A 13,999-nucleotide genomic window follows, 5' to 3' on the forward strand; every position below is an offset into this window, starting at 1 on the left:
AAGAAGCCAAGATAAGTATATGTAAAATTGATTCACTTTGCTTTACACCAGAAACACAACATTGTAAATCAACTATGTACTCCAATAAAAATTAAAAACAAAAAAAAACTCTGTGTGGGGATAGGTTATCCAAGGTAACTCCTCTGTAAAATGAGAAACAATATTAACAATCTTAGACTCATAAAAGGTCATGTGTTACCAGTTATTAAAGTTAATATGGAAAACAGAAAAAAAAAAAAAATAGAAGCCAAGATAAGAACCCAAGGTTCAGATTGGGGCCATCTCCCCAAACCATCTTCAGTATCAAAAAGAGAGGAATGAAGGATGTGACAGCCGCCTTCTTCCTGAAATTCACACACTGCTCAAAGCCAAGGTGACAAAGGAGACTGGCTCAGGGAAACCTATCTCTGTGGTCAGAAGGAAAACCCTCTGCTGATGACAATCAGCCGCTCAGGAGCAGACCTGGGAGCTGCAGGCCTCGGGAGGCACAGGGCCAGCCCCCTTCCCATGTGAGAGGCTCTGCAGTCACCAGCCCTCAGCCCTGCCCAGGTCTGGCACTGGATCCCAGGGCAGGGGCTCAGTGGAAGAGCTGCTTGCTGGCCACTCGACCTGGGCAGAGCAGGAAGCTGCCTGGCCTCAGGCCACCCTTCCCAGAGGCCCCCAGGTCCTGCAGCCTTTCCGACCTTGGGTACCTGCTCCTCTGGGTGACGAAGGGACAGGCCAGCCAGCTGGAGCATGGTTGGGGGTGTCGAAGCAAACAGGACACCAGGCAGGGTCAGTCTGTCACCCAGGGTAGGGCAAGGGAATGAGCTCGCAGCATTAAATGGCATGGTGTAAGGGGCCCTTGGCTGAACTGAGGTGCAGGGGCTGATGTCCAAGGTCAGGGACATGTCTAGGGCCACACTCACGGGAGGCGGGGTGGCTTCCTTCCACTCTCAAGGCACTGCAGACCGTCCCGGTCCACCTACCCCAGCCCACTGGCCACCTCCCAGCCCCTCCAGCGGCTCACCCCTCAGCCCTCCCACTGGGTCACATGCTGTTAGGAAACAGGGTGGGATGAGGGCAGGAGGCCCAGGGCAGGCAGGAAGACAGGCGGCAGAGGGGACGCTCAGTGGCCCAAAGGGGAAAGGCTCTCCCTCCCTCTTTGGTGAGCAGCCCTGACCTCTCTCCCCAAACCACCTCAGTCTCTGAGCATTTTCCAAAGGCACGGACTCCAAAAGAGCCCTCATTGTGCAAATCAGGCCTGCCATCTGGCTAGCTGAACCGGAGCCCTGTGGGGAAGGGAGGCCCCGCTGGAGGCCTCTCGGGATGGACAGGAGGAACAGATGGCCCCAGCCTCCACGGGCGGCAGCTGCCCCCAGTTCCCACCACAGAGCTCTTTGGGTTGTGCTGGTTCTCGCACGTGTGCACTGCCTTCGGCACCGCGCATGTGCGTGTGCGTGCCCGCGCCAGGGAGACATGTAGAATGCTTGGGTGGTTCCTGTGGGGGTGGAGGTCGTACAGGTCATTAATTCACTCTAATTAACTGTAAAGCACGGTGCGATATCCCACGACGTTCCGAGGGACTGGGGGAGCCACTCAGAGGACGTGCCCTGTGGGAGCGTGGAAGGCAAAAGAGAATTCTGGCTTCCTCTGCTGCGTCCAGAGGCCAAACGCACCCGGTGCCAGCCCCACCCTGCTCTAAACCAGGTCACACAGCAGGGGCAGCGCCAATGAGGACTAGAAAACCACCTTTCACAAATGGCTGGCATGGCCTCAGAGGCACGTGGCCCGGGCTAAATTAAGCAAAGAGTAAGCAAACATCAAAGGCCATGGGATTTTCAGAGCACATTGTTCAACCTACCAGACTCAAGCTACAAAGAACTGCCCTTTCTAGTTCTTTCTTTTAATCTAGTTTTAAAGATATCTGAAGCCTCTGCATCACTGCTCTCAGTGGAGGCACTTGGAGAGTTTTTAAATGAATGAGGAGAATAGCTAAGGGATGTCAGATTTCTTCTGGAGGTCATGAAAATGTTCTAAAATCGACAGTGGTGATGGTTGCCCATATCTGAATGTACACTTTAAATGAGTGAATTGTATGGCATGTGAATTAAATATCAATAAAGCCTTTTTTTTTTAGCCTAAATAAATGAGGAACTGGAGGGGTGGGGGGCGTGGGGCAGCAGCTCCCCCAGGACGGGAGGCCGAGGAGCAGAAAGGCAAGAGTGGAAGGGCTGGCAGCCGGAGCCTCCCACCAGGCCTCTGGGGACGGGGCTGTCCTCGTTTCCTACAGGCTGCCAGCCGGCTTCCATCGCTTCATGTCAGCTCCTGAGGCCCATGCTGGGGAGGCCCAATAGCTGGCAGCTCAGCTCTCATAACGCAGAGGCGGGTGCTCAGCCTAGGACTTCCCTCCTCCCTTAGTGCCTGGGCTGAGCCAGCATCTCTGGGCTCCCCTCAGTACCCCCAGAAGGTGGGGATTCATCCTCGTTGCCTCCAGACCCCAGCCTCTGCTCCAGCCCTGAGATGGGCCCCATCAGACAACCAAGGGTTGAGAGGAACCCAGGGAGTGAGAAAGAAAGAGGTGCAAACTCTGCAAGGTTCTCTGGAATACCCGGCTGGAGGTCACAGGATTAATCCCCATGGTGCGGGAGGGTTATGCTTTGGTGTCCCAGGTGTTTGGGGCTCCAGCTCTCACTCCCACAGTGGGAGGCACCAGCTGTGGGAATATGTCCACATCAGTGCAGAACTTTCTCTACTTTCTTCTGGGTGGGAAGGATATATATATGCTCAGGTGCTCAGCCAAGCAGGCCATGCTATCTCCTTTCTCCCTGCCCTGACAATCATGGTCACACCCAGAGCCCACTAGTGGCAGTGCCATGATAAACAGGCTGGGTGCTGCCCATCATTCCATGGCCTGGTGGTGGGTGTGACCACAGCACCCTCTGATCAAGGCCAGGAAAGTGGTCGCTCCCCTGACTGTTCTGGCGGTAGAGCGAAGGAGGTCGGGGATGGGTAAAGACGTACCAGCTACAGCCCAGTGCCCTCTGGCTGTCCCTGCTCAGCCCTGCCTGGCTGGGAACACATGGGCAGGAGCTGCCCACCTCCAAAACCCCCGACACCCTCCAGAGAGGCTCGGGACAAGCTGGGGTGATGGCAGGTCAAGAGCGGTGAGACCCAGACAGCTGTGGCGGTCATTCAGGTTCTCCGCCCCCCACGGGGTTCAAGGTGCTGCACTTCTTCTGCTTCTAATGCCCGGGCCCTTGGGGCCACCAGCTCTGCACCCAGCTCTCCAACGCACGGCCACTCGACCCTGCACAAGCAGAAAAGCTGCTTCAGTCCAACTACTGGGTCATGCCTGGCAGCAGAAACCTCACCCAGGGGCAGCGGTTGGTGGAGAGTTTCTTCCTTACACTCGGGAGTCTGTTTATCTTTCACTGCCTGGCAGTGGCCACGGTCTGTGCACCTTCCTGAGAACCCTGTGTGAAGTTATTAGCCTGATGACTTGTCCTCATGTGTCACCACAAGTGGATTCTTAGAGTTAAGAGGTAGCCTGCAGGGCTGGAGACTGAACTTGTTACACTGTGATTCAGAGAAATCTGTCTTCTCCTCTTGGTGAAGAAAAACTGGAGCTGGGAACTCACCTCCTCCTGGAACCTGACCTTGACTGTGCCTCACATCTTCCTCCATCGCACGCTGCCCCTTTCTGCCACCATCAACAGCCAGGCAGCTCCTTCCCTATCCTCACCGTTGGCCCATTTCTCGTTTTACAAAATCGCATGGCATTACAGTCGGCAGGGACATTATTTTTCTTTATATGGTATTTTCCCCCTTGATTATAAAAAAAGAAAAAGAAAATTTGGGAGCTAGGGAAAAAAAAGAGTCCCATCTCTCAGAGGAGATATGAATTAATATGTTAATATTTCTATTTCCTTCCAGATTTTTCCAGGCCTATGTTTTTCATTGTGGAGATCTTACTGCACTTAGTTTAGTATCTCATTTTTAAATTTTTTGAATTATGCATCATATGACATATGATACATCATTATGTATCATATGACAGCACAGCCCATCATGAGCCTCCAAACAACTGGGAGCCGTGAAGGTGAAGGTCCTTCCTGGGTTGCACACTGAGACCTTCCCCTGACAGGGCCCCATGAAGGGGACAACCCATCCAAGGGGAAGGAACACACTTCACCCCGTGGTGCCCTCAGGGTTTGGGGATAATGGAAACTCTCACCCCTGACCTCAGGCCCACAGTATCCTCAGCTGTAAGGACTAAGGGTCCCTGGAGGTTTCGTCTTAGCTCAGTTCTCTCCCTGGCAAGGAGTGGTGTCACAGCCCCTGTTGACCTACCCGGCACTGGAAAATAAGTCATCCGCCTTTGTGAAAGCACCTGGGAAACCAGAACTGCTGTTCACTTAGGGGATTGTTTATTAAACCACTGACGCTGCTAACCCTGGCCTGGACCTGGGCTCCAGTCAGTAAAGCACTCATAACTCTGGAAAGCTGTGGGCTGGCCAGGAGCCCTGCTGACTGCACAAAAAAGCATCTCCATTCGCAAATGGAATAAACATCTCTCTCCCCTCAAGGCTGCTGAAAAATGAACCAATACCCTGGAACTGCCAGCCCAGAGCAGATGGTCTGAAAAGTAGAAAAGAGAAAAAGGGAGGAACAGGTAGCAAAACTAGATTGGGAAGACAACCAATGGGACAAGGCAATCTACAGATTCAATGCAATCCCTATCAAAATTCAGATGGCATCTTTCACAGAAATAGAAAAAAAATCCTCAAATTCATATGGACCCACAACAAACCCCAATAGCCAAAGCAATCTTGAGCAAGAAGAACAAAGCTGGAGGCATCACTCTTCATGATTTCAATATTGCAAAGTTATAGTTACCAAAACAGTATGGTGCTGACATAAAAATAGACACATAGGTCAATGGAACAGAATAGAGAGCCTGGAAATAAACCCACACATATATGGTCAACTAATTTCCAGCAAAGATGCCAAGAATATACAACAGGGAAAGGACAATCTCTTTAATAAATGGTGTTGAGAAAACTGGAAATCCACATGCTAAAGAATGAAATTAGACCCTTATCTTATACCATAGACAAAGATCAACTCAAAACGAATGAAAGACTTAAATATAAGACCTGAAATTGTGGAACTCCTAGAAGAAAATATAGGGAAAAACTCCTTGACATTGGTCTTAGCAGTGATTTTTTGGATCTGACATCAAACATATAGGCAATGTCGCCTATAGCAAAAATAAATAAGTGGGACTACATCAAACAAAAAAGTTTCGGGCTTCCCTGGTGGCACAGTGGTTGAGAATCTGCCTGCCAATGCAGGGGACACGGGTTCGAGCCCTGGTCTGGGAAGATCCCACATGCCGCGGAGCAACTAGGCCCGTGAGCCACAACTGCTGAGCCTGCGCGTCTGGAGCCTGTGCTCCACAACAGGAGAGGCCGCGATAGTGAGAGGCCCGCGCACCGCGATGAAGAGTGGCCCCCGCTTGCCGCAACTAGAGAAAGCCCTCGCACAGAAACGAAGACCCAACACAGCCAAAAATAAATAATAAATAAATAATAAATAAAATTAAAAAAAATTTAAAAAAAAAAAACAAAAAACAAAAAAACAAAAAAGTTTCTGCACGGCAAAATAATCAAAAAAGTAAAAAGGCAAACTATGAAAATATTTGTAAACCATATATCTGATAAGAGGTTAATATTCAAAATATACAAGGAACCCTTACAACTGAATAGCAAAAAAAACAAATACAGTTGACCCTTGAACATTGCAGAGATTAGGGATGCCAACACCCAACACAGTTGAAAATCTGCATACTGCTATTTCTGCCTCAAAAACAAAGGAAATGATAAATAACTCACCCAAGGGCAGGAAGCTAAAACAGCTTAAATAGAATCAGGACTCAAACACTAGTTCTTTTGACTCCACATATTGTGATCTCTAACCGAACATAAACTTTTCCTCCCACTTAGTTATTTAAAGATCTGTAAAATGAAATACGGGTACTATATTTATTGAAAAAAATCTGTGTATAAGTGGACATACACATTTCAAACCCATGTTATTCAAGGGTCAACTGTAATCTGAGTAAAAAACAGGCAGAGAACCTGAATAGATATTTTTCCAGAGAAGACATACAAATGGCCAACAGGTATATGAAAAGATGCTCAACATCACTAAACATCAGGGAAATGCAAACTGAAACCACAATGAGATACTATCTCACTCCTGTTGGAATGTCTATTATCAAAAAACAAGAGACAAATGTTGGTGAGGAGAAAAGGGAACCTTTGTACACTGTTGATGGGAGGGTAAATTGGTACAATCATTATGGAAAACAGTATGATGATTCCTCAAAAAATTAAAAATAGAACTACCATATGTGGTACAATCCCACTTGCAGGTATATATCCAAAGGAAATGAAATTACTATCTCAAAGAGTTATCTGCCAGGAAAAGAACTCTCATGTTCATTGAAGTATGATTCACAATTGCCAAGATATGGAAACAACCTAAGTGTCTGTTGCCAGATGAATGGATAAAGATGTGAGATATATACATATATAGAGAGAGATACAGATATGTAGATATATAGATATACATATATTCTCCATTGTGTGTGTGTGTGTGTGTGTGTGTGTGTGTATATATAAAATGTATATAATGGAATATTACTCAGCCATAAAAAAGAAGGAAAACCTGCCACTTGTGGCAACATGGGTGAACCTCGAGGGTGTAATACTAGGTGAAATAAGTCAGACAGAGAAAGACAAACACTATATGGAGTGACTTACATGTGGAGTCTAAAAAAAAAAAAAAAAAAAGTCAAACTCATAGAACCAGCAAGTAGAAAAGTGGTTGCCAGAGGATAGGAGGTGGGCGAAATACGGAGATGTTGGTCAATGGTACAAACTTCCAGTTATAAGATGAATCAGCTCTGAGGATCTAATGTACAGCATGCTGACTATAGTTAATAATACTGTATTATACATTTGAAATTTGCTAAGGGAACAGATCTTAAGTATTCTCACCAAAAAAAAAAAAAAAAGTTAACTATTTGAGGTGATGGATGTATTAATTAACTTGATTGTGGTAATCCTTTCACAATGTATACATATACCAAATCATCACACTGTACAGTTTAAATATATCACAATTTTATTTGTCAATTATTCCCCATAAAGCTGGGGCAGGGGAGAAAAAAAGAACTGAAAAAAAGATTGGAAAGCATCCCTGAGCTGCCTCCATCTTCCTGTGCGCTCTTAGGAGGGCTTCTTAACCTCTCTGTGCCTCAATGACTCCATCAATATGATGGGAATCTCCCCTTCCATCATAAAACAGGAAGAAGACCCCTGGATTCCAAGGGTGTAGACATGCCTGTGGTTAAGGCCCACCCAGCTGGTCTCCCTACTGTCCACTCTCCATTCAGCAGCAAGTAAAATGTGAATCAGATCACATCACTTCCCAGCATAAAACTCTCCAAAGGCTTCCTACTGCCTTTAAAAAAAAAAATCCAAGGCCCTACCTGATCTGCCCTGGCCAGCCCTTCCAACTTCACCTTCTACCCCCTCCCCATCACTCACCGGTTTCAGCCAAGCGGCCTCCACACTGCGCACAGACCCGCCAAGCTCCCCTCTGCCTCAGTGGCTCCCTCCGCCTGGACCTCTGTTCCCTCTGAGCCTTAGCTGGTTGCCTCCTTTTCAGCAGCATCCTCCCCGCCTCCACCCCAGGCACTCTGCTATCAGCCTGTTTCGTTTTCTTGTTCTCCGGTTTACCTGTTCGGTGCCCGTCGCCCCAGCCAAATGGATGTTCCACGAGGGATTATCTGCCCAGCTCTCTGCTGCACCCCCAGTTTGCAGCCCTGGGCACACACACAGTGGGTGACTAGCATACACATGGCTAATAAATGTGCCAGAGGCCCACCTGGTTCCGGAAGATCAAGGCCACCACGCCACCAATGAGCTCGATTATGAGGCAAATCCCAAGGATGTACATAAACTGGAAAACAAAATCCAGAGATTCACCTAGAGGGGAAGGAGCAGTGCCATCTGCTCCGAGGTCAAGCGCAATAAGGAGAATCATCTCTCTCGGAGCTCATATCGGCTCCTGGGCCTTTCGCCCCTTCCTCCTGTGAGGACACAGGATGTGGACAGACATTCCTGGGAAAGCCTGTCGCTGGAGCTAGTGGTCAGGAAGAGTGACTCAGCTGTCCCAGCCAGACTGTTATCAAGGTTTGTCCCCGGGGTCCTCAGCAGGGTCTAGGTGGAGAAACGCGATCCCCTCCACCCACCCCCCACCACAAGCAGAGCTGGTCCTCGCTCTGGCTGACCCAGAGGGGACAGGCTGGGCAGCATTTCCAGCTCTGCCTGCAGAGGCTCTCCACAGTGGCTTCCCAGACCCCCAGGGTGGGTGAGGGGATGCCTGAGGCTTAGAGGATACACCCCCCTTTATCACAGAAACAGGCATTGTCCAAACTGATGTCAATAACTCCCAGGCTCAGGCGGCACCGAGACTATCCTCATAGGGGCTTTTAGGGGCTTCCCGTGTGAAGGGGACAATGAGGTCAAACACACACGTGGATGCAGAGAAAACAGATCCTCCGGCCCAGCACCCCCCACTTTGGGGAGCCATCCATCTCCCGCCAGTAAGGGGGGTAGGGGGGTTGACCCCCCCCTGACCCCAGGGCAGGCACTTGGCCAAGCAGGCCCATCAGAGTCCTAGGACCTTGTCCAGAGTTACCAGGAAAGATTCCCTGGAATCAAGAACCATAAGGACTGTTGGCCTGAGGCTGCTGGCCACCACTGCAAAGAGAGCCTGAGAACAGCATCGGGTGTCCAGCTGGGAGGTGGCAAGAGAGAGAGCCCGAGGGCGGCGTCTAAACCCCCGGACCCAGTATGGGCCTGCTGGTTACGTGAGCTACTGACTCACCACCAACAACTTTTCTTGGGTTTGCTTGCTCTCATTTGAGTGTGCTTTCTCCCACCTCCAACCGACAGTCCAGACCAACACAGGGTTTAAGTAAGAAGAACAGTATTCAAATCAGCCTTTCTACGCAGAAGTGGAGGAGGCTGGGCACTCTTGGGCCAACGTGCACAGACAGGCTGACCCAGGAAACCCTCTGAAAGAGCTGGTTTGAGGCAAGGACTGAATAACTGGGATGCCCAAGGGCCCAGGGGTGCTCTCCCCAGCTCTCCTGGGGACGCCAAGGACCCCACCACCAGCAGCGGCCGAGGGGTGCGTGGGGCGGACTCACCGCTTGGAGAAGGCACAGGTTGTCGCGAAGGGAAGCCAGCACGCCGATGAAGGACACGATGAACATTACAACCCCCAGGAGGATGAGGATGATGGCCGGGGCCAGAAACGCACTTTCCAGGGTTTTGTATTTCTGCCTCTCGACCTCTGCATAGACCCCCACTGACAGGACCAGGCCCCCGATCAGCTGCAGCAAGAAAGCAAGGAGTGAGAGAGGAGAAAGACTGGCAGTCGTGTGATTTTCCTACAAAGGGCTCGTCCAAGGGCTGCGGTGTCAGCCGTTAGAGGGGCTCACCTCAGGGGACTGGACGTGAGGGAACCTGTTATGGGCTGAACTGTGTCCCCCCAGATTCACATGCTGAAACCCTAACCCCCAGTACCTCAGAATGGGACTGTACTTGGAGATCGAGGCTTTAAAGAGGTAATTACGTTAAAATGAGGTCTTATGACTAGGCCTTGATCCAATACAAATGTTGTCCTTAGAAGAAGAGGAGATTAGGACGCAGACACACACAGAGAGAAGGCCATGTGAAGACCCAGGGAGAAGACAGCCATCTACAAACCCAAAGAGAGAGGCCTCAGAGAAAACCAACTCTGCCCACACTTTCATTTTGGACTTCTGGCCTCCAGAACTGCAAGACAACAAATTTCTGTTGTTTAAGCCACCCAGTCTGTGGCACTTTGTTATGGCAGCCCTAGCAAATTAATACAGACTCTATTTGGAAATGCTGCTTTAGAAGAAGGTACTGGTGAGTCAGGGAAAATGCCACTGGCTAGAGGGTCAGAGAACCTGGGTTCGAGTCCCGGCTGTGCCACTTGCTAACCCTGGGCGTTGGATAGGCATTGGACCACATGAGTCTGTGTTCTCATCTGAAAAATGGCTGAAGTTTATCATTTCTGCCCTGCTCACCCCACAGGTTTTTGCAAGGCTTTTGTGAGATAAGGAAACTGGAAACACTGTAAGTCTGAAAGCCTGGGGCCCCTGGGATGCGTATTACACAGGCAGGTCACCAAGGGAAATTTCAGAACTGCTCAGGGAGATGGGCATTTCACTCAGCACCATAAACATGGAATTTATCTTCAGAAAGACTATCGGGAAGGCCAAAAGTTGGAGCAGGAGAGCTTTTCCGGCGAATTCTTCATCATCAACTTTCCTAACGGTGGAAAGGTGACCACTGTAACAACCCATCAGAAAAAACCAGGCAAAAAAAACCCCTTGGGGGACCCCTTTTTTTGCTCTCAGCCTGAAAACTCTCATACTAAATCTTCAGGGAGACTTATCAGCTGACATCACCCTGAACCCTCAGATGAGTCCGTGGCTGCACTGCCACATTGCACTGGGATCCGCAATAGTGTTCTAACTGGCCCCCTTCACCCCGTTCTCCACACCAGAGTGACAGGCAAAACCTAATCAGGGCAGGCTGGTACTCTATGCGCCAAGAGTAAAAGCCACAACCCTAATCACAGCCTACACAGCCTGTCTGAGCTCACTTCTCACTCCCCCCACTTCCTCACTCTGCTTTAACTGCATGGGGCTCCTCACCGCTGGTCAAACACACGAAGTGCGCCACCCCAGGGCCTTTGCACAGGCTGTTCCCACTGCCTGCAATGCTCTTCCTCCTGATCTCCATATGGCTCTATGGCTCCCTCCCTCACCTCCTTCCCATCTTTGCTCAATTGTTACCTGCTCAGTGAGGCCTTTGGGGTCATCTTGTTTAAATGTAGAAAATCCCTCTCCTTGAAACTCCCGATCCCATTTTCCTGTTTTATGTTGTTCCTTTGTAATTGCAAGTATTTAACATACTACATTTTTTGTTTTATTTTTTTTAATTTTTTTATTTATTATTTATTTATTATTTTTATTTTTGGCTGTGTTGGGTCTTCGTTTCTGTGTGAGGGCTTTCTCCAGCTGCGGCGAGTGGGGGCCACTCTTCATCGCGGTGCGCGGGCCTCTCACTATCGCGGCCTCTCTTGTTGCGGAGCAGAGGCTCCAGACGCTCAGGCTCAGTAGTTGTGGCTCACGGGCCCAGTTGCTCCGTGGCATGTGGGATCTTCCCAGACCAGGGCTCGAACCCGTGTCCCCTGCATTGGCAGGCAGATTCTCAACCACTGCGCCACCAGGGAAGCCCTGTTTTATTTTTTAATTGTTTGTCTTCCCCGCAAGAACATAAGCTCCATGCTAGGAGGGATTTTCGACCATTTCGGGCATCGCCAGCACCCAGAACAGTCCTGACATTTAGGAAGTACAACAGGCATTTACAATCAACGTCTGTCGAATGGATGCAAGCCAGGCTTCCCAACAGATCCCCTTGGGTTTGAGTCTGCCGCTGTCTACCCAGCCTCCTTCCCGTCCAAGGATTCTGACTTTCCGGGCCACACATTCCCGAGAGCAGATACACTGGACTTCACAGAGCAGAAGGCAGTGTGGGAGAGGAGCTGGAAGCCATGGTGCTGTCAGCAAAGGTCTGAGTAAAGGAAATGAGGGATAATACAGACAAGATGTGGGCCAGATGCGCAGCTACCCCCAGAGTCAACATCCGCGACACTGAGGAGGTGTCAGCTCCTCGAGTTACTCCTGGTCTAACCCCCGCCTTAAGTTGGCTACAGTGTGCCCTCAAAGTAGATCCCCTTGACTGCCTTCTAAAGAGCACCAAGACTGTCCTGGGTAAAGGGAAGTGCCTGCTTCTCCTAAGCTTTGACAAGTGGCGGGGATGCCAAAAGTCAAACAGACCAATCTTGCTTAGAAACACTGGGTAACAGAGGATTACTGGGAAGCCCTCTCCCTCGGGTCCAGGGTTCTGCTGTATTTCACAGCTAAGTGTCATTCCCTTTAGTTTGAGAGGATAATCTGGGACTACTGAGACCCACTCCCCTGGTCTAGAAGGAATGCCTTCCCAACACACATGGGCCAAAAGGTGCGAAAGGCATTGACAAACTTGGCCGTGAGCCACTTATTAACAAGTTGGCCATATCAGGAAAACCGTGAGTGAAATGATGTCATCCAAATTACCCAGTTTGGTAAATTTTTAAATTTATAAGACAGGATATACACACACACACACAGCCCTCTATAGGAAAATGGGGACCACAGGAAATAAAATCTACCTTTGATAGAGAAAGATTAACCAGAGTTATTTGGTCAGTTCATGCTCCAAAACCCAGAACATGGTGAAATCATTGTTCAAGGCTGGCCTAAGCCCTGTGGGTCCCCTGAGAACAAGGGCAAGCAGCTTTAGAGAGCCAAATTCTCCCCTTCCGAATTAGTGCAATTACAAGAAATCACTCAATCACTCACTCAACCCTAACCCTGAACCAGACACAGAGCCCAGAGATCCTTCCACCCTGGAGCTGGGGATGACGGTTAAAGAAGAACCCCACAAAGAGGTGACATCTTCAGAGCCCAGGCAGAAGTGCAGCCAATATGCAAGGCCATGGGGGCAACAGAGGTGGGGCTTTACCCTCTATCTTGGTGGAAAGTACGATTCTCAGGTTGTCACTGAACCAACAAGATAACATCTTAATATTTTCAGGATTGATTCCATATACTTTTGAGAGTTCTATGTTTCCTGTTGTAAAAAAAAAAAAAAAAAGCTCTTCTTGGGCAGGATGGACACAGGCCCTGACATCTTCCCAGTGCCCTAGCCTGTCCCCCTCCCTCCTTCCCGCTTGAGGCTATGCTTTTGAATTAAAGTACTGTAAACCATCTCCAAAACACCAAAGCTGTCATTGGCCTCCATTCTGAGCAGAATTGACCCCAGCCCTCTTTGTAAAGGCAGTCAGTGGCTTCTTCTATTTTTATAAGCTCCCGGGACACTCCAGAACAGCCTTGCCGGGAGGAAACAAAATTTCCTTTGGTCTGATCTCCCTCCTGTTACAAAAGATCACATTTTCCTTGCTAGTCAGCCTTGCAACATTTCCAGACCACTAAAGCCGTAGGAAAGCTACTGTGGCAAATACAGACCCAAACCTCTGGACTCCCGCACCACTGTGTACTGAGCCATCACAGGCTCGTGTCTCCTGGTCCAGCCCTCCCAGCGGCCAGCAGGCAGTCCCCAAGGCAGCTTGGCACACAGCACACGCTGATCCGGGCTCCTCGTTCAAGGGTTCCAGGGGCAGTAGGCACGGGGAGAGGCCGGCATACCCTTCCCAGGCACTTCAAGATTTCCAAATGATATTTACATCTCCAAGGACATCAGTTTATGTTTCCATGTGAGTATAAAATTAACTGTTGATGCTAGCGTGCAATCCCATCCACTCTTCTCTGCTAATTATAGTCTCTCTTCGGGGGCCGGCCACTCCAGCTCCAGCGCAGGAAGTAAATGGCCCATTTGTCAAGCAGGACAGCTTCAGCTAAACATGGCTGGGGATGAGGGGCACACGGCCATGCCCATTTGGGGCCAAAGAGGCAAAGAACATGCTGCTGGTAGCCCACGGGCCAGGGCCAGAGCCCCAGACTTTGCAAGCCACATGGCATCTTCAACAGGCTGCATGGGAGCTCTGTCGCCCGTTGTGAACCAGGCCCAAAGGTCCCCTCTGAGCCCTGCAGCCTGGAACCGGCTTCTTCCTCTGCAGGCTGAGACCCAGCTTCACGCAGCTGCTGGGAAGCAGGAGGCCGTGTGAGGCATTCCAGCACCTGCGTCGTCCCCTCCTCCAGGAAGCATCTGGTCTCAGCTGGCTTACCCCCAGTTGGGGCAGGTCTGTACTTCGAGGGGACCTGCAAGGCCTATTTTTA

The 13,999-nt window shown here is 49.8% G+C and overlaps 1 protein-coding gene across 7 annotated transcripts in view; it reads right to left on the reverse strand.

Moving 5' to 3' along the window:
* The window catches only part of TSPAN15 (tetraspanin 15), an 80,524-nt gene that overhangs the window by 11,293 nt on the left and 55,232 nt on the right, over positions 1–13,999 (reverse strand). For all 7 annotated transcript variants that reach the window (XM_057531264.1, XM_057531263.1, XM_007167828.2 and 4 more), the window contains exons 2-3: positions 9,269–9,454; positions 7,939–8,013 (exon numbers count right to left, since the gene is read on the reverse strand). In XM_057531264.1, coding sequence (XP_057387247.1) covers positions 7,939–8,013; positions 9,269–9,334 — 141 coding nt within the window. In that variant the 5' untranslated portion in view covers positions 9,335–9,454. The remainder of the gene's footprint in view (positions 1–7,938; positions 8,014–9,268; positions 9,455–13,999) is intronic.

The sequence above is a fragment of the Balaenoptera acutorostrata genome, chromosome 16 (genome assembly GCF_949987535.1).
Source record: "Balaenoptera acutorostrata chromosome 16, mBalAcu1.1, whole genome shotgun sequence".
NCBI lineage: Eukaryota > Metazoa > Chordata > Mammalia > Artiodactyla > Balaenopteridae > Balaenoptera > Balaenoptera acutorostrata.